The following is a 24,139-nucleotide window of genomic DNA, read 5'->3' as shown; positions in this document are numbered from 1 at the left end:
TGCCTGCCAAGATAAGTAAAAATTCAAATACTATTAAAAATTCAATATTTCACCCCCACGCCATCTAGCGGCAGACCCTCAACGCTGTTATACCCCATTGAATACTGTATCAAAATTGTGCACTTAGATGATTCATCTTCAAAGAGTATTACTTAAGCGGACAAAAAAAAAACATTTTATTTATTTTCACAACGCACATCCGGATGTACAGCCTTTTTTCATGTAATTATTTCAATTCAAAACTCGACATGCACAACTTCATAGTTCAAGAAGCTTTTTACATATTCCGTCCCAGGACCACGTGCTCACTGCCACTTCTCGTAATCTCTCGGATGTTAACGCGCGTATCTCCTTCCCACCAGTGGCGGGAAATAAGTGTTGCAAGATTTCTAGTACCTTAGGAGTGAAGACCTGAAATAGCAAGAAAATAACACACTAAAATATTTTTTCATGGTGTATATAATGCAAACATTCTTAATCTAAGATGGATGACATAAGTACATGTTATAAACCACACAAAGTTAGCCAACAGGTTTCTCTTTTCCTTTCTTTGTGGACTGGACATAACATCATAAAAGGTATTAATGGAAACTATCCTTTGCGTTTTAGAACGTTTATTGTTCTTTAACTCATTGATATTCAAATCAAAATATCGAAATAAAGAAACGCTACAAAGTCCCAACCTCCATAAAGGACGCTCCTGATCCTAACTCAAAATCTCCACCATTTTTAATTTCCATGTGCATTAGAGATTCTAATTCTGGATCTGTTTCTTTAACTCTGTCTAAGACGTCTACCAATCCTGTGAAAATAAACGCAGCGAGGTGGCCTTAATATCATCAGCTGTTTATCTATGTAATTTAAATACATTTTTCGCAACATATGTTCAGCAAGGATGAAACAGTGAGGCCTACGTGTACTAGTATATTGTTTTTATGTCTATAATATACACACACACAAGGACAAACATAATTATTATATATGAAGTAAGAGTGTGTCAACCTAAATTGATTTGTTTTAGAAATAGATAGCTTAATTGGTAAATTTAAGTGGTACATGAAAGCCAGTGTTTTAGAACTTTAAGGTTCAATATTAAATCATTATATTGTATACAACGCTGAGACGAACTTTATTGCCATTATTATTATTATTATTATTATAATAATTATTATAAAAACATACACGTACCAGAGTGGTACACACAGAGTGGCAATACGCCGGCAGACATAGCCTCGACTGCAACCATTCCGAATGCTTCACTCCATTTGGACGCCACAACCAGAACCGAGGCAAGAGGTAGAATGAAACCGAGTTCCGTGTGGTTTAAATATCCAGTGACAGTGATGCGGGATACTTCAGAGGGCTCTGGAAATATTGTGGATAATAGTTTAAAATATTAATGACAAATTTGGCCTATTAAACCTAAACAAACTTGACCATATAACGCGATATATGGCTGACACTCGACCGAAGAAAAAAATGCGATAGAATGCGTTAGTTGAGACAGTAACAAAAACCAGTCTCCCAAAACAAATAAATAAACGAATATAATAAAACATAAACCGTGCATGCAGATACATGAACAGGTTTCAAAGAACTCAAAAGATGTCTTGGCTCGGGGTTCGTTCTTTAAATATCTTTCTCAAATACAAATTAAAAGTCGAACTATGCCTTTACATGTAAATGTCGAAGTGTGGTTTGAAGATTCCAATACAATTTTTGTACAATTTCTTTTTTGTAATTTTTAGATTAAAATCTGTGTTTCAGTGTTTTTTTTTCTTCACCAATTCCCATTTAAATGCTGTCAACTTTAGTCAGCAAGAAAATTAACCCACCAAGTTGTCTGAAGTACTTGTCGATTTCTATACTGGAGTCAAGAAAGGGTTTACCTCGCTCATCTGGGCTGTGAGCTGCTGCCTTGAAGAGATTTATGTCCCCTTAAAAGAAATAATAAACATTACAAAGGCTGAATAACAAATGGGTGTAAAAAGGGAAAATTTGTATATATCTCGTCTGAAAGGACATTTTCAAGGTATTGTTTGTTCTATTGAATATACCCGTGTCCCCTTTAAAACAAAGGGAGTAGGCACTTGTTTATTACTAATGACAAAATAATGATAACATTACAAAAAGTAATAGCAGCAATAGTCTTACAGCGACGAAGTGTCTCTACACCTGGGACTGGTTGTACACAGTAACTTAAATTTGAACTTAGAGAAAAATATGGTCGACTTCAGTCAAAGACGAGTCCACAATAAACGAGGTGACAAAGGTCATTTCTCTACAGTCAGCTAATCTTTGTGTAAAACTGGAAAAGGAGGAAGCGAAATTATAGTTGAGAGGCGAAATTCCAGTGTTCTCTAATATTCAGATTGATTGTGACAAATACGGACGTTTCCTTCCTACCTGTAGTCATTGCATTTATCATCAACATCAAGTGTTCCCTAAAAGTTCCGTATCCAACCAAAAGCAACCGTGCTTTCGGCAATCTTTTGACAATGGCTGGAAAAGACAAGAGAATCTCAGCCACTCCCTTGGTATGGAGGAAATGTCCAATATACATGATGACAGGTTCGTCAGGAGAGAAAGTTGGAAGCCGACTCAACAGATCTGCATCCACGACTCGTTGATCGTAGGTTGTCCCCAGCTCCACCAACTTCGAGTGCACCTCACTGCTGGGACTTGTCAGGGCTGGGAAATTGATCTTCTCTGCTCGCCGTCCATCGCCTTTTTCGGCAATGTGGTTTTCAACTTCGCGGCGAAATGATTCCTGATTTTTTATGCTATCCCGCAGCGGTGAAAACACTGTTGGATCCATTCCAGGGGGGACGATGACAAGTTTCCTTTTTAGGTCAAGGTCACCTTTAAGGTCATGGTCAAGTTCTTCTTTGAAAATATCTAAAACTTGCTTGACAACGTGTCTTGTTCCGGCAATTATCTTGTTACACTTCGCCATTGCTTCCAGCGCGTATTTCTTGTATCTCGGGAAAGGTTTGATGACAAATGACAGAGCGCTGCCGTGGATCTTGATATTAAAGGGGACGTTGGTCCCTTCCAGCGCCCTCGTCGTGTTTACGGGAGAGAGCAGGGCATGGTTGGCAAGAACCTGCCAAAAATGATGTTGGATGCAAAAGATGAGGTTATTAAGCCAGAAATAGCATGTAAAGTCGATGTATGTTTTAAACCAAAAAAGGCATTCAGAGACACCAAGTTCTTTTTGTATTTTAATTATTTATCTTGACAATATGGAAAGTCACTTGGCAAAAAAGAAAGCTTCCTCCTCACCAACTCTGAGTTTCAGAGGTTCCTGGAAACTTTAATCTCTATTACCACCACGTCTCCTTCGAAATGGAATCAACAGAGGGATGCTGACAGTGGACGTTTTTAAGGTATACTGTACGCGTCTGAAAATTTGCAATTTTTCTATATCTTCATATCCTGCAAAACTGCTCATTCCCCGCAAGAAAACGTAGTATATACTCCAGTGCAGTAGACTACTGCAATCATACTGCAAACCGCAGTAGACTACTGCAATCATACTGCAAACATGCTTCAAATGTGCTTCGATTTGGGAGCTAATTAGCATATTTGAAACATGCTTCTATCATGCTACTAATCTACTGCATTAATGCTCCACTCTGTACAAACCTATGTACTTTTTGGAGTAGAATTGCAGTAGGCTATGCTGCATTTCTACTGCAAATATTCCCCACACCACTACTGCGTTAATGCTTTTTTGCTACTTCGATACTACTGCATTTTCGTGCGGGTCATACCAGTTCAGTCCTTACTAACTATAGCCAGTGATTTAGAAATGAAACATCAAATTCAAATGCAGGGCGGGGTTAAACAATGGTTCGGAAGAAGGAACATTTTTTCCCGTGAAAATTCTGTTTGACGGGTAAATTCAATCTTTAGCAATATCTGATACCCAGGAGTAACGTGACAGACAGTCCCCCATGAAAGAGAGTCCCCTTCGCATTCATTAATACAGGTAAGCCTCGCCCTAGATTTTGGCCCAATTAGGTCAGGCTAACCCTAGTCATGATAGCTAACTGGAGGGCGGACTTTCTGTTACACGGACCCTCAGCTTCGTCACACCGTTTCCAAAAGCATGTGATCCCGCAACTGTGACGTCACACCTCTCACCTGGTCACATCCCCAGGTGGTCACAGCTCTCCGTATTTCTCTGGACGTCATCTCGACGTGCCTCTCTATCTCCTCGTCGCTACAGTTGGGGATGGTCTTCACGGTGTAGCCGTCGTATTCGTTGTAGTTGTATACGGGCAGTAAGCCGGCGATGTCTGGTACCACGACACGCACCTGTCCCGGGGAAGGTGGATGCTGGGGCCATTTGTCCTGGCGTGATATTGAAAGGCAAAATTAATGATTTTAACTTAGGTCGCATTCGCAATGAATGATCCGCGGACTAACTCGTCAGCGGATCAAATATGGCAGACCCCATTTGAAAGCAATGCTGCGTTATCCCCTGATGGTCTCCCCGCCTACCACCGCGCCATCCCTGCAGGGGCCTGGCAATTAAACCTGGATTAAAACGGCTCCGAGATTTAATTGCCAGGCCACTGCAGGGATTGCCCGTGTGGTGGGCAGGGAGAGCATTATTAGAGGATATTGTGGTATTGCTTTCAAGTCGGGTGGATCATAGTTGATCCGCGGGTTTGTTAGGCCGACGATCTGCTGTATATGAATGCGGCCTTAATTTTGGCAATATTTTCACATTGAAAGCCTGACAGTCACCGAGACAGTCAGCCCGTCGGTCACTCGGTGTAGAATATGGCAGTCCGCACACAGACTGTATAATCAGCCAGTCCAGAGTAAGACATACTAGCCAATAAGCAAACCGACCAGTCCGCCACACAGTAGAATGACAGTCTATAGAGGTTTTTGAAGTTTTTTGTTAATACAGTGTAATTGACCGACTCACGTACCAAGTTAATTTTTTAGTACCATCACAGTGGCGGATATATGAGGCGTGTCATATAATAGGACCCCGTCTTGAAATTAAGCTGGATCCGCCCTGAACACGCTATTAGACACTTTAACAAGCACACCCAAATTCTAATTGTGGGTAAATTTGGAGACATTAGATGAAGTATTTGTAATTTAATGGACATTTATTTACCTCCATGGACATCACAGTGACATCTTGGATTTAAGGGTGTGTGTGTAATGAATGTGAACAAAAGGTATTTTAAAAATATGGATATCTTCACCGCTATTTTGTCTTTTCTGTACCATTAATCGTGTCAGTTATGGTATCATATTCTGTATTTATACTTCACCACTTGGGGCAATCCTTCGTTTTCACGAGATTGGTTTTCAAATATAAGACACTCAGCCTTACACATCCTGCGATATTAGAAACTCTGAAACATCAGTTACTAAAATAACCAACTGTATTTCTGACCTAAGGGGGTGGATGATAAGAAACAAACTGAAGATCAATGACGAGAAAACTGAATTCCTAGTAATATCTCAACCACACAATAAGAACGTTGCCCGCAGTCCTAGCATGCCTATAGGTACCAGCGTTGTACAAGTCTCATCTCATGCAAAAAATCTGAGAATCTATTTTGTCAGTACACTGTCCATGGACAGGCAAATTTCTAACGTATCTAAAACATGCATGTTCAATAATACATACCTAGGGATGTTATATGGCCGTGGCGATATGATGATCACTGAAGCCTGTCCATTTAGCCAAGCTTCAGTGAAGATCAAGGGCAACCTCGAGCCGCTACACAAAAATGTCTCGCTTCACTCGACATTTCTGCGTAGCGTCTTTCGGAAAACTCGGATTTAACCTCAATTTAGTCTAGAATTTCATGAGTACATCTTGGTTAAATCAGTCGAGGTCTCTTAAATGCTGAAAGCCAAAGACAGAGTGATCATGTGACCTTCTTGGCATCAAGAGAATAGGCACGTTGCTTACGTTATATACCTACCAGTAGACAAATTTAAAATCTCTCACACTCTTAAAAATTAGCATAAACTTGTCACGTTTAACAATTATTATTTATCATTTTATTACACTAAGTCATATCATATGGGTATGATTTGAAAACGGGAATTAGTTTACATTTAAGCCACACGTGTATTCAAATTATTTGTAAATTTATAACTTTTTAACGAGGATTGTGTTATTTACCTTTTGTTTTTAAGCTGTTCATTCTTCCTTTTTATCAGATATATCAGTATGTATATTCCAAACCGCCTCGTAGTAAAAATGTCACCAAAACGTAGAATTATTACTCCTGTGGACTTGAAATAAACATCCGTTTGGTTTTGACTATATTCCGTAACCGCCTCGTCGTCAGAAATAACAATAAAAAAAACTAGAATTATTACTCCCGTGAACTTGTAATAAACATCCGTCGATTTAGACTATATTCCGAATTGCCTCGTTGTCAGAAATATCACCAAAAAGTAAATTTCTTTCTCCTTTGCACTTTTGAAGAATTAGTTTGACTATATTCCGGTCCGACGCTCCTTTTTTTATCAGAAATGTCACTAAAAAGTAGAGGTTTGGCCTCGGGACCTTTTTTCCGCAGCAGTCCCAGCTAGGTGTGGCCCAGCTGAGACGCGCATGGTCAGTGTCGACGGTTGATTAAATACTTTTCAGGCCAGTTGAACGTCCACGAAAAGTATTTAGCAAAAATTGACCAAATTGGTCAGACATTACGTAAGAATTTGGCGGGAAATGACTAGCGCACGTGGACGAGTTTATTCCGTATAACATCTCTAGAGCGTGATATAGGGTCACTTTATTCGGTTTTAGGGGTGATTCAAGATGAAATGACTGTATTTTTTCTCGGTATGTATGTCAAATAATACACTGTCACCCTCTCGCGATATATGCCATGAACACCTCGAGCGGACGCTCGAGGTGTTATGACATATATCGCTCGGGTGACAGTGTATTATTTCACACATAGAACCATTGGTTCCTTACGAAAACATTTAACTGATTCTACTACAGCAACAGTTATACATGCCCTGGTTACATCAAGACTTGACTACTGCAACTCACTTTTATATGGATCTTCGGAGGAACAAATCAAACGGCTACAGCATGTACAGAACATATCTGCTCGTCTACTGACCCATTTTATCCATTTTATATATCCATTTTTTAACTTTAACGTTTTTTCTGTTATCATTTTCCTTTTATTCATCGACTTATGACCATTAGTATTTTTTTCCTTTTAATTGTGAATTTTATGAATTCTGTAAAGTCTATGGAACATACGTTGGATTTTGGACTATAAATAATAATAATAATAATCATTATTATTATTTTTATCTGAAATAAAAGTCACTTTTCATAACAATTTACACCTGCGAGGTGATCGTTTGTAAAATAAAGCACATGAAACTAGAGGTGGGGCAACCTTTATGACCAACATTATACATTGGATATATTCTTTTTAGAACTTCCCCACACTTTCATAACTAAAGATCAGAAAAGAAACATAGTTGAGCTGTTCAATACACTTTTCTCAGCGATATCAATCACAATCCAAACATCATCAGTGTCAAGTCATATGAGCCACTGCTATTCTATATACTTGTACGTGGATATTTCACCTCGATAAGTGCCAACAACAAGCTCCCCGTTACTGTTGACATCAACGGACACAGGATATTCAATGTCGCCACTCTTTGTCAAAATGTTACGTAGAAATGTTCCATCCGAACCAAGGACAACCACCCTGTGATTACCGTGGTTAGCTATGAATATGTGTCCAAACTTATCTACGCACAATCCCTCTGGGAAACTCAGTTGTCCGTCTCCACTTCCACTCTGACCTCGTGTACCGTATTGGAACATGACGTCACCCTGGGGTGTCACTGCATACACACAGTGGGCACTGTTGTCGCTGACTATGATTGCATCGATGTCGTAATGGTATGCACAGCGCAGCGGACCTTTACTGCACATTGGGATAGCAATTCTGTTAACAAGTTGAAAAGATTTCATGCAGTACACACAGACGCACTGTGCACCCCTATCACACACGTACACCTTACTATTTGCACGGTCCATAATGACACCCCAGGGGTTAGACATATCACCCTGACCAAAGCACCGTGTAAAATGACCTGATGTTGAATACAGTCTACAGTATTTATCTTGACATGTGACCACAAATCTGTCGTTTCCGACGGTGGTGATACATTTGACCCCTCCCTCTATATTGATCTCACGATTACATTGATCTGTGCTGGAGAATACGGACACTGTACAAGCGTGTCCAACTAAAATACAACCGTCATCTGTGCACTGGATATCCCATATGCCACGCTTAACATGAAAACATTTATTTCGCTCTGCCGTACCAAGCCATGCGAATTTCTGAAATTCCATCAGCTCGGGATAGTACGCTGTCTTTTCTTTCAAACTTCCAAAATGTGCGTCCAAGGGACCCTGATATGTTTTGGCCGTAATGGACCCCGTTTTGATGGACAGCGGCTTTGGCTCAGGGATTTCAGGAAACTGTAGCACAAGGTCCATATTTGATTCTCCGGGTGAAAATGTGATATCGGTGATCTTGGTATCAAAGACTGGTTCAAATGTCTCTAACTCCTGAATTCTAGCTTGGATTTTTTTAGAGTGGGTCATCACCTCGATGTCAGAACCGGTGTCTGTGAGCTGCTGAGCGAAATCACGAATGCTCTGAATGGAAATCTTGTTCATTTCTAGCTTGTCTTTTTCGGCTGTTAAAGTCTTCACCTGCGTGGAGGTGAGTGCCTTAACCTCTGCCGTTATATCGTTGCTTTTGGCATCTATAACTCTTTGCATTTCGATGTAATCGAACTGTACTTTTGTTACGTACGTTTCCAAATGGTGTTTTACACTTGTTAAATACGCGTCAGTCTGTTGACGTACGTCTTTCTCTACTTGTTGGTAATAAGCACTGAGTTCTCTTTCGAATGTTTTACTGTTTTCCTTTATCTCGTTTGTCATAGCTACTTTTTGAGAATCCACCAAACGAAGAACCTTTGTCTGATTTTCTGTCAGCTTCTCTTCCGTTCTAACAATGGCTTTCTCTGCCTTTTCAAAACGAGACAGTTTTGCACTTGGGAGACATATCAGTTTTTCTTGTATTAACTCCTTTTGAACTTTCACCACATCTCCAATTTTTGCAAAGTCGTGTTTACTGTGATTTTCCAAAATACAATCTCTACATGCCGCTGTGTCATCATCTTCACAATAGAATGTCAACAACTCGCCGTCATGTTTGTTGCAGTATTGAGATTTATCAAAAACGTGATGTAACTGGTCTCGTATGTTAGCTGGGTTAACTGAGAAGTCGCCTTGTGACAGAGGCACGAGGTGATGTCCAGTTAATGCAGGGATGGTGTCATGCAATTCACGGCATGTAGCACACAGTTGGTTGGTTTTGGGACAACCTTGGCACAGCAAAGTGGCCTCTTTATGCTTACAATACTCACAAAGTCTCCCCCCTGGCGCTTTCTGATTTTCCATGAAGTCTGTTACTTTTCTTAGGAATAGGTTTTTTACGAGAGTTTCTAACCCACCTGGCGGTACGGGGGCCTCTTGGCGACACACGGGACAGGAGAACTTGTTCTGGACACCATTCTTGGCTGCATGGTCAGCAATGCATTCCAGGCAGAATGTGTGGTAACAGGGGAGCACTCTCGGGTCTTTATATTCCCCCAGACATATATGACACGTTAAAAAGTTCTCACTGAAGACGTTGTACATCTCTTTCGAAGCCATTGCCATGATATAGGCGCCCAGAGTGGGCACAGCGCCCCGCACCCTACACCTCGACCGCCCCGCTCTACTGCTACCAAAGCCGTTGCGCACGCTTTATATATCATTTAATAGGCCATCTATACCGCTCCAAATTTGTCAACAATCAGATGATGTTGTCAATAATGAGAAAGGTGCCAACTATATAGTCAGAACGGTCCAACCCTGATATTATATACAAAGACAATTACGTATATTAATAAACGCCGATGTATTGTTTGATAAAGTTTATCAGGAATATGCTGATAGCAGCGGTGTGCCGGGTGTACCTTTTTTTTTTTTTTTTTTGTGTGTGTGTGTGTGTGTGTGTGTGTTGGGGGGGTGGGTGTTGTGCCACTCTTACAGGACTTGTTAAAGATCCTTATTTTGCTTGTCATCAAGTCAAATACGATTCGATACCTGGTGGCTTGACCAACCATCGAAGCACGAAGACAGGAATAAAAATTATTTTTTTATTATTGATGAATCGCTTCACTTAATGACATAGAAAGGCAATATTTAAATGAATGGTGTTTCATTTATTAAAGATCCTTTACCATTACATTTTCAACTGATATCTCACTCCATTTGCAAGAGGTAACTTCAGAGGTGATTGCAGGTTTTATCATGATAACGCACATAACTGTTCCTTTTTTTTTTTTTTTTTTTTGAAACACAATGTTATGAGGATGGAACAACCAACCTTGAGCCCTGATATCACGTTTGATGGAAGCAGTGGAGGATTTAGCAGGGGAGTCAAAGGGGGGGGGGGAGGCTGGGCTCCAATTCGGTTTCTGAAAATACTCCCCTATTGGAATTAGAATTTTTACAAGCTGAAGAATACTTTTAAACCGTGTCAAATGGCACCATTTGCCTTCCAAAACACCAAAATCATATTTGACTTGAATAAGGACTTTTAACAGGCCATGTAAGAGTGGCACAACACACACACACACACACACACACACACACGAAGCACCGCTGCCAGCAGCACATTCCTGATAAATCATGCTGTGCTCTGATATCGCACTGACTGTGATGTGTATAGATAAATTTATCAAACAATACTTCAGTGTTTATTAATATGCGTCATTGCATTTGTATATAATAGCAGGGTTGGGCGTTTCTGACTATGTAGACTTTGACACCGTTCTCATTATTGACAACATCACCTGATTGTTGACAAATTTGAAGCAGTATAGTTGGTCTATTAAATGATTTAATAAGCGTACGCAACGGTGTAGGGGGAGGGGAGCTGTGCCCATTCTGGGCGCCTATACCATGGCAGTGGCTTCGAAAGAGAATAAAAACGTCTTCAGTGAGAACTTGTTAACGTGTCATATATGTCAGGGGGAATATAAAGACCCGAGAGTGCTCCCCTGTTACCACACATTCTGCCTGGAATGCATTGCTGACCATGTAGCCAAAAATGGTGTCCAGAACAAGTTCTCCTGTCCTGTGTGTCGCCAAGAGGCCCCCGTACCACCAGGTGGGTTAGAAACTCTCGTGAAATACTTCTTCCTAAGAAAGGTCACAGACTTCATGAAAGACCAGAAAGCGCCAGGGGGGAGACTTTGTGAGACTTGTAAGCATAAAGAGGCCACTTTGCTGTGCCAAGGTTGTCCCAAAACCAGCCAACTGTGTGCTAAATGCCGTGAATTGCATAACAGCATCCCTGCATTAACTGGACATCACCTCGTGCCTCGGTCACAAGGCGACTTCTCAGTTAACCCAGCTAACATACGAGACCAGTTACATCACGTTTTTGATAAATCTCAATACTGCAAAAAACACGACGGCGAGTTGTTGACATTCTATTGTGAAGAGGATGACACCGTGGCATGTAGAGATTGTATTTTGGAAACTCACAGTAAACACGACTTTGTAAAAATTGGAGATGTGGCGAAGGTTCAAAGGGAGTTAATACAAGAAAAACTTAAATGTCTCCCAAGTGCAAAACTGTCTCGCTGTGAAAAGGCGGAGAAAGCCATTGTAAGAACGGAAGAGAAGCTGGCAGAAAATCAGACAAAGGTTCTTTTTTTGGTGGATTCTCAAAAATTGGCTCTGACCAAAGAGATAAAGGAAAATAGTAAAACCATTGAAAGAGAACTCAGCACTTATTATCAACAAGTAGAGAAAGACGTACGTCAACAGACTGACGAGTATTTAACAAGTGTGAAACACCATTTGGAAACGTACGTAACAAAAGTACAGTTCGGTTACATCGAAATGCAAAGAGTTATAAATGACAAAAGCAACAAAATGACGGCAGAAGTTAAGGCACTCACCTCCACGCAGGTGAAGACTTTAACAGCCGAAAAAGATAAGCTAGAAATGAACAAGATTTCCATTCAGAGCATTCGTGATTTCGCTCAGCAGCTCACAGACACCGGTTCTGACATCGAGGTGATGACCCACTCTAAAAAAATCCAAACTAGAATTCAGGAGTTAGAGACATTTGAACCAGTCTTTTATATCAAGATCACCGATGTCACATTTTCACCCGGAGAATCAAATATGGACCTTGTGCTACAGTTTCCTGAAATTCCTGAGCCAAAGCCGCTGTCCATCAAAACGGGTTCTATTACGGCCAAAACATTCCGGGGTCACTTGGAAGCACATTTTGGAAGTTTGAAAGAAAAGACAGCGTACTATCCCGAGCTGATGGAATTTCAGAAAGTCGCATGGCTTGGTACGGCCGAGCGGAATGTATGTTTTAATGTTAAGCGTGGCCTGTGGGATATCCAGTGCAGATGACAGTTGTATTTTAGTTTTACATGGTGGCATATCCTGTAGTAAAACAATGTCTGTATTCTCCAGTGCAGGTCAATGTAATCATGAGATCAGTATAAAGAGAAGGGCGAGGTGTATCACTACAGTCAGTAACAATAGATTCGTGGTCACATGTGACGATAGGTGCTGTAGACTGTATGCAACATCAGGTCAGGTTATACGGTGTTTTGGTCAGGGTGATATGTCTGACCCCTGGGGTGTCACTATGGACCGTACAGAGAGTAAGGTGTACGTGTGTGATAGTGGTGCACAGTGCGTCTGTGTGTACGACATGAAATTTTTTCAACTTGTTAACAGAATCGCTATCCCAATGTGCACTATAGGCACACTGCGCTGTGCGTACCACCACGGCATCAATGCAGTCATAGTCAGCGACGTTAGTACACACTGTGTGTTTGCAGTGACACCCCAGGGTGACGTCATGTTCCAATATGGAACAAAAGGACAGAGTGGGAGTCGAGACGGACAACTGAGTTTCCCAGAGGGAGTGTGCATAGATAAGTTTGGACACATATTCATAGCTGACTGGTGCAATAACAGGGTGGTTGTGCTTGGTTCAGACGGAAGATTTCTACGTTACATTTTGACAGAGAGAGACAAAATTGAGCTTGCCGTGTCAGTTGATATCAACAGTAACGGGGAGCTTGTTGTTGGCACTAACAGAGGTGAAATATCCACGTATAAGTACATAGATTAGCAATGGCCAATAAGACTTGACACTGTGATGATGTCCACTAAATAAAATGTAATAAACACACTACAAAGGTACTTTAAGCCCATCCAGCACTAGTTTTGTTCAATATGCATACTGAAATTGGGCGGAAGTTCTCAGTGGCGGATTTAGGACGGGTGCCAAGGGGTCCCGAGCCCCCCCTCGATTTCTGAAAAAAATCACACCAATGGTCCCTTCTTGAAATCAAAATATTGACCAGCTGAACCATAGTTCTAAACCGTACCATGGGACACCATTCGCCCTCTAGTACCAAAGCCAAGGGGGGAAGGTTCGGCTTCGCATCCGCGGACCCCCCTCCTAATAATCCTGGATCCGCCCCTGCATAATGTAATATCTTAAAACATAAAATCAATCTATAATTGAAGTAAATTAAAAAAAAAAATATTCACCTTGGAGGTAAAGAACTCGTCCACCCAGTCGTAGGTTCCAGCCTGCGGGTCCTGGCAGAACACGGTGACGGCATGACCCTGTTTCTTCCATTGCATTGTCAGGTTACAGGAGTAGATGTTAGACCCTGAACCGCTCAGCAGGTAGCCGTGGACTATGATTATGTGCTTGGCCATCTTTTTTGTTTTTTTCAATATTGTTATGGTGTTTCTTTTGTATTTTTTCTTTCTTTCTTATTTCTCCCTGTTAGCTTCAGTTGACCTTTAATCAAGAGATAAGTAGATTTATTTTTTTATTTTGATTATATCATACTTTGTGTGCGGAGGTACAAACGTAGAATACCATATTACAATACATAAAGGTGCTAAAGTGTGTAAACTTAGTCCGTTTGCCTGCTTTGATACATCCTTATTAAACAAAAAACAATGGGTGCTCCTTATGGTTCTCAGTGTGAGTGCAGCTAACAAAGTTGAGGCTAGGCGACCAAGGTTGATGTAAGTAACTATGAGCACGTTCAGAACAGCAAACTTACAGATCCGCGGATCAAATATGGCGACCGACTAAAAAGCCCTTGCAGCTTAATTCCCAATTAGACACTGGATAGATTCCTCGCGGGAATTACGCAACAAGCATTCAAGTGGCTCGGCCATATTTGATCCGTTAATCTGATAGTCAGCTGTTCTGAATTCGCTCTAAGAGACAAGCTTAAAGCATCGCGAACTGACACCGATTACACGGCTTCACGCATAGTCTATACATCACATGTTAAAAAGCAGGGGAAACTTCAGATTTAAATTTTTGAAAAACTTACCCATTAAAATTCAACCAAATTTCATGTGATACGACATTTCTCATGCACCAGAGACGTGAATGGGCTCTTGTGTAATGTGACCGTTTGATGACGTCATATTGTTTTTTTTTACGGTTAAATAAACCCCAGTATGAACATGCTTTCAAAACGTTGTATACAGATGTTGAATGAATTACCACAAAACCAACCTATATACATGTATTATTAATATGCAGCGACAGGTGTTTTCTTGTCTATATATGGCAATACAGAACGTGTTTATATATGACATCAATAATGTAAGTAATAATAATACTAAATACTTGGCGTCACGGTTGCAGAAACGGAATTATGGATGTATGACATAAGTATAGGGCGAATGAATATCAAGGGCCAGTGAACATTGCGCACAGCAAAAGAGACCATTACGTCTCATGACGCCTAAGTAAATAAATCACGTAACAGTATTGGTATTTATATTCAAGGCATTGCTTATGCTTCACTGACAATAAAAACACTGGAATTCGAGACTTCACATAGGTGACGGCGATACGTCGTATTGATTCCCTTTCAATCGACAGCAGTGTTAAGCCATTTTATCGTGCCTGTTGCTATATTATAGGGTGTTGCCTGCTGTTATAATTTGGGTATAGATCGGAAGGGATATTAAATCCACCCCTTACCCCAAACCAAACCTCTGAATATAACATGATTTTAATTCAACTCGAAATCAAATTCATATTCTTCTGTCATAAATAAGAAAGAGGTTAACCCCTCCTATGGTATATTAACTCCATAGATCCCTGATATGTATATTGTTTCATTGATGCTACTCGCTGTATAATTAGAATACCTTACACCCCATTCTCATAGATTAGATCGACCTACATTGGATCGACCTAACTCCCTGGGGGTTCACGCTAAATAGCTGTCAGCCGGGCGGACACGAAAGTTAATTACCCCTTAAAGCTTGTAGTAGGCGGGGACGGACACTTAAGGGGGATTATCTGACAGTAATCTAGTGAGACTCCCCGCGGTGATAGATCGATCTAAAAGTTGTGAGAACAGAGCCTTAGTGTGCTACAACATAATGGCACCTAACAAACCCTACCTTTTCACTTCCTCGTTTCTCCTCGAGTTCGTGTTTGCGTTTTTAATCTGTGGAATCCAAGGTTAAGGCCAGATTATCAATTGTTATGCCGCAAGAATGACTCAGTTTCTTCATGAAAAAAGAAAAAAAAGCGGAAAATACATATCCATTACCGCAGCCTATCCTTGACAGTGTATAGCAATGAACTGGTTTACACTGTCATAAGAGGTCGCATTTCACGTCAACCGCACATTAACATAGATTTTCTATTTAAAGAGCTGGCTTACCAGGGCGGATCTAGAGATTTCTATAAGGGGTTTGATACTGACGCCCCCCCCCCCGAATTAATTATCATCACTGCGATATGTCTGCGGTCTAAAATATTTCATAAGTCTATAATTGTCAGATTTTAAGTGAGCGTTTTCTTTTAAAATGAAATATATATTATCAATAAAATAAATAAATAATACTCATAGACTTGAGAGATCAGCCAAAGAGTGCTAAATTGGACCCCTTTAAGACCCCCCCCCCCCCCCGGATCCGCCCCTTCCAAGGCAACCACCATGTTCACTGACTGAAATAATTTATGTTCACAGAGAAATATTCTTTGCCTATTGAATATTTTTCATACTATGGGTAGATTTTAGTCTGGACTTTTATAACAACTGTAGTTAGACAAAGGCGCGTCAGGTGTATACAGTATTTTAATGCACTATTTACACTGCACACAGTGGCATTAACAGGGTTCTCTCAATGGATCTGTTCGCTGTATAAATTGAATTTTTTTTCCTCCTTTCACTGATGGAATAACAAACCGATATGATATTCATAAAGGTAGAGAAAAGATTGTCTGAGACAGCTGTGAAATAATGATTTATAATCTGGTTTTATAGAGAAAAGATTTTTTAGAGAAAACACAGGTATACAGTATTAAAAATGCGTTTTATCTCTGCACAAATTATGACATTTTGTAGAAAAACATCTGCCCGACGTCATATACGTGTATATTTTTTTATTCTCGATTAAGGACACAGTGTAACAGTTGTTTATCCGGACCCATACGTTTTTATATAGCGTGATGTGCGGTCGTTACTTTTAGTGGAATTATCCAAGGGCAAACTTAAATAACAACATTGTCATTCACTCGTACATACAGCAGGTCGTAAGTTAACCGTACGTACTGTGAGTCTTTGCATTGTGTGTGACATTATCTTTACGCTTGCCCATGCGGAACGTTTTTGTTAAGAATATTTTCACTTACGTATGCAAATTGCTCCATCCGTTTTTTTTATGCCCAAATATTTCATCTATGTAACTTTTTTATTTATTGGGAGGGGAGTTTTAGCTGATGGTCAATTGTTCCTTGTCTAGTTTTACTTAGAATGCGATGAACATTTGTAATTATACACTTGCATCTGATATATCCCATGTAAAAGGTACAAATTATGAAATATCCCTGCATATGCCTAAAATGACAAAGAGGAAGCCTTTAACACAGGTTCATTACATAAACCGCCAGTTGAAATTATCTGAGGAAATAGGATGCGTTTTGATCACATTTTACAAATAAATGACGCAAACTGATGTCGCAAAAGATCAAATTTCCCTTCTCGTGACAAACATCGCCGCCAGCTATCTTGTTACTAGTACAGTTTTGTCTAACTATAGGCCCCGGTTTCACATATAAACTTAAGTCAATTCCCTGGCTTAGTTGACGAGAATTTCAATGAGGATGCTGCAATACTGTTCCTGATAGGGCAAGATGTGTGCTTGTGATCATGTAATGTTGGTAACCAAGTTCACAGTCAGGGAAGCTGGCTTAGACCCCATTCCCAGAGATGAGATCGATCCAACTAAATCGACCTAACTCCCTGGGGGTTCACGCTAAATAGCTGTCAGCCGAGCGGGCACAAAAGTTAATTACCCCCTTACAGCTTGTAGTAGGCGGGAAGGACATTTAAGCCGGATTATCTGACAGTAATGTAGTGAGACTCCCCACGGGGATAGATCGATCTATGGGAATGCACCCTTAGGTACCTTTGTGCAATAGGGACAAGAAGTCAGTGCTAAAGGAATGGTTGGATTTGGAAAAAAGGCGCGGGTAAAAACCTTCTTCATTTTTCCAGATTGTAGCAGAGTTATGTCGACTGTCGCGGAATGATAAGCGAATGCAGGTTTGTCGGAAAAAATGCTGTTTAACACCAGGATAATTCGTCAAGTATGTATTTTTCGCGGGAAAACCCTACACAGTGAACCTTAACGATATAGAAATATAAATAATCGGCGATTGATGTACCAACAGATTACGTCTTCATGCGTTCATCAAACAATATAATGAGAACAACTAGAAAAGTTGATACACTGTTGTGCTTTAATGTGTATTGGGCACTGGCAGTACATACATGCCGTTATTTTGCAATTGAGATTAATATGTTACAATAAAGCTTGCGTATGCTCGAACTGATCCAAATATAGAAAATAAACAAGAAAATAATTGGGTCACATGAAAGCTATTTATTTTTTTTTCCAAATCATTAGCAAATGGCAAAGCGCATATTGGTCTAAAGCCATGGTACTTTACATGATTGACTCGTACCGAAGCAACCAATTTAAGACTGATTATTTCCACGTGTTCGTACATATAATATCTGCACAGTCCGATAGATGGCGTGTTGTTCCGTTCGCTCCATTTACAATTTGTTCTTGTACTTGAAGTCTTCCGTTGGGATGTGATGGGTGAGCCTAAAATAGGAGGATAGTTGCAGGTAAGCTTTTGTAGATAAGACATTTTATTTATACCAGTGGGGAACTTCGGTAACATTGTCGTATCATTTTAGTGCAGATATACGAGTCACTTTCCAAAATGTTACAAAAAATATTTAACAAGTAGATAGTTTTAGGTCAACACAACAATCTAGCCGTTTAGAAAAATATTTACACACTATTGTCTCCTTTCAGTGGTTTGAAATTTCCATTTGAAATACTAAGACTGAATTAAATTAAAAGAGTACCCCCATGTTGTGGAATGGGAGGTATAAGGCTGCGTTCACATGAAAAATCTATTTTCTAAAAATCTAAAATCTATTTTCGGTATCTTGTGATTACGGTCTGTGCCCTGAATACCCCACGGCGTAATTACGGGCAGCGCGAGCCAGTTACTTCCAAAGCTGTAATTAATTCTCGGCGCTGCCAGTAATTACGCCGTCACAATATACCGCAAATAGATTTTTAGATTTTTAGAAAATAGATTTTTCATGTGAACGCAGCCTAAGCCTACTCTTAAATCGGCGTTGATTATATCAACAGTTTGAATCCCCCCAAAAAAGTTTATATATGTTTTGCTACACGAATATCGCACAATGCATGCCTTTAAAGGCATGTAAATGCACGTGTGTGTGTGTGTGTGTGTGTGTGTGTGTGTGTGTGTGTGTGAGAGAGAGAGAGAGAGAGAGAGAGAAAAACTATACAGACTTACCATTTCATTCCACTTTCTATATCACCTTGGGCAACGGGTGCCTTCCACTTGCCCAACTGCTCCAGAAATGATTCGTGAATGGCAGTATGTTCATCCATGTGAACGTAGTTGGCACGCAGCATTTGCCCCTACAATTGACGAAAAACGCAGACTTTTCAATATCTCTTTTTACACTGGACACTTTGAACATACATTCTTCTGTACTATGGTTACACCTACTACTACTACTACTACCACTATTACTTCTACATTACAGTTAGTCAATCTGTCGTCAGTTAATCTGTCCGCACTCAGTCATTTAGTCGGTCAGTTAGTCAGTAAGAGAGTCAGTGTGTATTTAGGAGGCCAAACCTCAATCAGTCACACAGTCAGTTAGTCGGTGGTCACAAATGCTCTTACCTGCTCATCACGGAAATGCATCACAAAGCACTCCTTGCAAGCTTCCAGCTGGTCACGAGTGTTGAACTCGGAGAGGGCAAACAGGCTATTGAAGAGGGTTCTGTGTTCGTTGTCAAGGCTTTCATACTGAAAAAAAAAAAAAAAAACAGATGAAGTGAAAGACAACTGATCACTATCTCTATTCGTTACTTTTCTATTCTATTCTATTTTGTTTGTGGCTAATTCATTTCGAATTAGCAATGTTACCATGACTAAATATTATGTTTACAAACAGAAATGCAGCCACTCCTAACCTACAACAGCAAATGTAAACAAAAATAAATATGTAAGTACATTTGATAGAATAGGTTTTGGTTTCTCGTGTCTGTATGTGATTTAAACTATTTCGCTGTTGCCGTCCTTTACGGACAATAAAAAGACCCAGATCTATTTCAATGCCCCCTCGATCTTCTCAGCAACTGCGTGAAAAAGGGATATTCGCCAAGAACACAGATCATACTACTGATAAAATAAAAGATACGGTCATACGTGTGTATTCTGATCATTTTTACGTAAACTAAGTTAGCGCTGTATTTGATAAAGAAAATGGTTACATTAAACATCGCTACGTAAATTATGTGATTCTGGTAACTGGCTAGTGGGACCTCAAACATTAGGCTGCAAGTCACAGCGGCCTTTCATAGGCCTTTTGGCCTCATCCACAACAGAGGCCTGGTCTAACAGATCCGTGGGTAAAAACGTCCGACCCACTTGAAAGCTAGCCTCGTAATCCCCGCGGGGAATCTATTCAGTGACTATTGGGGGATTATTCTGCAAGCTTACAAGCGTGTCGGCAATATTTGATCGACAGATCAGTTAGTTCGCGGATCAACTCTGCTGGGAATGCTCTCTTTGATTCCTTATCGCTAACACACTGAAGGCGGTCCCCAACCACATTATGAACGCAGAGTAAACAACGAATGAGTGAATGAATCAATAAATGGACAAGAAACTACAGAGAGAATTTCCTTTTTTTGAAAAAAAAAATATAATATTTGATACATACGCCGGTCTTGAACTCCTCGCTCCATTCGAAAGGTGCTGGGATTTTTGCCATGGCGGTAGGATAAGACGTCTCTGTCGGCTTCAGGCAACAGGTAACAGTGTGGTCAGCGTCTGTGTGGATTATGCCATACCGACGCACCTTTTATACCTGTTCCTCAAGGTCGAGTGGCGTCACCGGCAGACGACAACACGCGGACAATCAATGCAACCCACATGTGGGAAATCATTCAACCAGCAGCAAAGACCCGCGAAACACTCTCTTCCTCGTGGTAATTATTGACCACGCGTTCAGTTTTGTAACTTAAGTGTTTCACGTGCGTTTCGTTGATGATGAGGCTGATGAGCCTGTCAGCTGTGCTCTACCCCGGGATGAACTTTGAATGTAAACTTTACTGCCTTTACCACGTGGTCTCGACGATATCACGTGATGCAAATATAAGAAAAAAGTACGTTTTTATCACGGAAAAAATGACAGTATGTTTACGTGAATCACAATTGAGACAGGTTAGCTCAAAGGTAAAGGCAACGGTATATTGGTTCGAACAGTCCTCTTAAATTAATTTAGTTTAAGCCCGATTTATTTGCCTATCATCGATGCGAAATGCCATTTTTTTCAGTTGTGTGTAACACTACGTGCAACTGCATTTTCAAGTCAGTTTTTGAAATTGTGGGCGAACCGAAAACAGAGTCCATTGACCATGTTTGCAAATTGAGCCTACGTAAATAAAATGGATATTTTGTATCCACGACGTAAACTCCTTATATCAAATAAATAAAAAATACACAATATACTCTTGTGCTAGATGTGGACATGTCTCTTTAGGTCCTTTTCGCTTGATCTTTTTAGCGCTTTTTGTCTATCAGCTAACTAATTTATGAATCATTCGTATGAATAAAAATGTTTTGCACGGAACCGTGTATTAAAAAAAAATAATTAAATGGCATCGTGAAGATGTCATATTTATTTTTAATCTATTTATTGAATTTTATTTCATAAGTGTAAAAACATGGTAATTCATAAATTCAAACGTCCTGTGGCCCTCGTGAGGTAAGTTGAAAATACTTTGAAAATAAAAGATAACAATAAAAATATTTTCAAATTAATGGTGATGACAATTATAACATTTCCAATTTTGATGAAGTTTATGTAGGCTGATTCAAAACGAACACAGACGTTTTGGATTTCTTATTTCTGCGGACAATTATTTCGACAAAAATTAAAGTATTTCGATGTTTTAATGTTAAAGAAACGAACAGTGTTGCGCGCCAGCGATTGCCGAGGTTAATCTATACAGCATGTTTGCAGAAAAAAAAAACATATTTTATTAATTTGGCATTCAAATTCAAGACACGCATACTTGCCAAAACGCACGTGCAATGCGTATAATGGTCAAGTGAACTTTTGTTGACCTCAAGAGCCCAGGGTAAAGCACATTCAGCTGTTCATCGCTTCAAATGAGTCGTAGCTTTTTGGTATGATTACGAAATCTGTGCTTGAGTCGAGGGTGTATATAAGCTGTTGGTCTGGGATGTAATCTCCACAAACGCTGAAATCTCAGTTAACAGTTGGTCAAACGCCCGGACAATCATGAAGATCCCAGCACCATTCGCCTGGAGCCCAGAGTTCGCCACTTCTGTGAGTACAACACGTTGTTACGTTAAGCATGTTGTACAGTTTTCACAAATAACGAGACGACTGTACACTTTTGGTTAAAAGCATATGAATTATTTTTGGAAAATAGCCTGATTTTGCTCATTTCAGTGTGGTATTGGCTGTGAGTTCCACAAAAACATTACGTTGTCACGCTTAAACATGGTGTACGGTTTACATAAATAAGAGAGAGACGGTTATAACTCTTACTAAAATATATCTTCAGTTTACCTTCGGTGTGGTATGGTAAAAAAAGCTACGGGATTTTAAACTCTTGCTAAGAAGTTAAGAATGTGTCAAAGATGTCTTAATTTTGCTTACAAAACCATTACTTTACCTACATTTCCCATTGAATATTAAATGATGGATATCATTGTAAATATGGAATAATGCATATCATTGTAACAAAGGAAAGAAATGGTATGACAAAACGGGTTGAAACAAAGTTTTGGATGGATAAGTAACGTAGCATACAGATATGCAGCATAATACTCTGAGGACAATTACGAAAAGATGATCACGTATTATTTGGCACAGCCTTTTATCTCCCCCTCTTGTTGTAAAGTATTTTGATGTTTTAAGCATTTGTTTTCAATCACTCTAAACATTTTTACTTTCTTTTAAATACTTGCAGTATGAGAACATTGACAGTGAGCACAGAACGCTCTTCAATGGTCTGTTTGCTCTCTCCGAGTTCAACACTCAAACGCAACTGAACGCTGCTATTGAGGTTTTCTCACTTCATTTCCATGACGAGCAGGTGAGTTCTTTTTTACTCATATATGTATTCTGTCCAAGTTAATTAAATGCTGTATCAAACATGCTGCATTCATGAGCCTTTTTTTTAATAAATATTAACAAGGTTTACATCATCCACAGCCGTTGAGAAAATAACGTTCACCACCTCTCTTTAGCACCCACTCTCGAAGATTGGGAGGTAGACTGGTAAAAATCACTCGACACAATAAGAACGAAATTCAACTACTTCAGTTACATGTGGCTGTGGTACTGGCATGCTGGAATTTGAAAGCAGCGTGCCATTCATCTTTGCCCCACAATTGTCCGCTTTGGAAAATGCCAAAAGAGACATCACATGGCAGACATATATGTATTCTACTAATGCTAACGTACTTCACTGTATCTTCGAAAGTGCGAAGATCTTCTTTCATAGAGTCACAATATCCTGTCATCATAACTTTTTTCAAAACCATTTCTAGGCCAAAAATATGTTGTTGCTCACAAAACATGTCACGTGCCATGTGAACAAAACATTAGATAAAATCATTTGTAAATGAAACAATCCCAACAGTAAAATCGGCATTTCTTTGTCTCTTATGTTACGATTCTAACAAAGCATTGTAGGTTTACATAAACACACGTTTAGCCTCCTTGAAAATGACTATGACTGATTTATGTACAGGGTCAGATGAAAAGAGCCAAGTTCGCAGGCACCAAGGAGCATACTGATCTCCATAATGGTTTCATGGACACACTGAGGGGTTGGAATGCGCCAGTGTCCCAGAAACAACTCAAGGACGGCATGGCATGGTAAGCTCCATTTACCATCGTATGGTACACTTTTCTGTTTGACACCATTTTGGGAGGTTGGCAACTGGCATTTTTACTAAGAAATTCGCCTATACTAAGCCAACGCGGTGGACAAGGTTAGTTAACCGTTAATTTTGATTAGTCCAAACTGTTGGTAGAAATTTGGGAAAAGAAGCCTACCAATCCCGCAATCACCTTGATGACAAACAGAAAAGTGAAAAGAACACAAATTTGTGTACAAGTGAAAAAAAAAAAAACAATTAAAAGCGTATTTTCCTCAACCAATTCATTGATTACATATTGGGTTCCTCTTTAATGAGGTAAAGTCAGATAAAACCAGGTAGCGTCCGAGTAAAACTCACTCAGTGTTGTAATAATAATACTAATGCTAATAATAATAATGATAATAATAATAATAATAATACTAATGCTAATAATAATAATAATA

General features: G+C 39.8%; 5 protein-coding genes across 6 annotated transcripts in view; 3 read left to right on the top strand and 2 right to left on the bottom strand.

Moving 5' to 3' along the window:
• Positions 1 to 189: 189 nt before the first annotated feature.
• LOC106166347 (uncharacterized) lies at positions 190 to 15,809 on the bottom strand. Of its 2 annotated transcripts, none has more exons than XM_013544880.2 (8): positions 15,596 to 15,809; positions 13,697 to 13,955; positions 4,150 to 4,359; positions 2,407 to 3,106; positions 1,836 to 1,937; positions 1,189 to 1,365; positions 684 to 802; positions 190 to 411 (listed from the first exon to the last, which is right to left on the bottom strand). In XM_013544880.2, the coding sequence occupies exons 2-8, from the start codon at positions 13,868 to 13,870 to the stop codon at positions 259 to 261; spliced, it is 1,635 nt and encodes a 544-aa protein (XP_013400334.2). In that variant the 5' UTR covers positions 13,871 to 13,955; positions 15,596 to 15,809; the 3' UTR covers positions 190 to 258. The 2 variants fall into 2 exon arrangements, with proteins under 2 accessions (XP_013400334.2, XP_013400335.2); XM_013544881.2 differs by lacking the exon at positions 15,596 to 15,809 and adding an exon at positions 14,506 to 14,599.
• LOC147760363 (tripartite motif-containing protein 2-like) lies at positions 10,997 to 12,564 on the top strand. Its single transcript, XM_087019232.1, has one exon. It carries the CDS (start codon positions 11,063 to 11,065, stop codon positions 12,536 to 12,538), a length of 1,476 nt encoding a protein of 491 aa, XP_086875358.1. The 5' UTR covers positions 10,997 to 11,062; the 3' UTR covers positions 12,539 to 12,564.
• On the top strand, positions 12,564 to 13,386 carry LOC147760362 (uncharacterized). The gene has a single exon (XM_087019235.1). It carries the CDS (start codon positions 12,585 to 12,587, stop codon positions 13,269 to 13,271), a length of 687 nt encoding a protein of 228 aa, XP_086875361.1. The 5' UTR covers positions 12,564 to 12,584; the 3' UTR covers positions 13,272 to 13,386.
• A 2,114-nt stretch (positions 15,810 to 17,923) lies between the features above and the next one.
• On the bottom strand, positions 17,924 to 20,716 carry LOC106166337 (hemerythrin subunit alpha-like). Its single transcript, XM_013544866.2, has 4 exons — positions 20,494 to 20,716; positions 19,449 to 19,574; positions 19,050 to 19,177; positions 17,924 to 18,316 (listed from the first exon to the last, which is right to left on the bottom strand). Exons 1-4 carry the CDS (start codon positions 20,542 to 20,544, stop codon positions 18,265 to 18,267), a joined length of 357 nt encoding a protein of 118 aa, XP_013400320.1. The 5' UTR covers positions 20,545 to 20,716; the 3' UTR covers positions 17,924 to 18,264.
• The window catches only part of LOC106157085 (hemerythrin subunit beta-like), a 6,391-nt gene continuing 512 nt past the window's right edge, over positions 18,261 to 24,139 (top strand). Inside the window, exons 1-3 of the mRNA XM_086994426.1 lie at positions 18,261 to 18,339; positions 22,778 to 22,903; positions 23,564 to 23,691. Coding sequence (XP_086850552.1) covers positions 23,570 to 23,691 — 122 coding nt within the window. The 5' untranslated portion in view covers positions 18,261 to 18,339; positions 22,778 to 22,903; positions 23,564 to 23,569. The remainder of the gene's footprint in view (positions 18,340 to 22,777; positions 22,904 to 23,563; positions 23,692 to 24,139) is intronic.

Source organism: Lingula anatina, chromosome 8, assembly GCF_051362555.1.
Source record: "Lingula anatina isolate TDL-2025a chromosome 8, LinAna3.0, whole genome shotgun sequence".
In the NCBI taxonomy this organism is placed as follows: domain Eukaryota; kingdom Metazoa; phylum Brachiopoda; class Lingulata; order Lingulida; family Lingulidae; genus Lingula; species Lingula anatina.
This window is presented reverse-complemented; position numbering and strand designations above follow the sequence as displayed.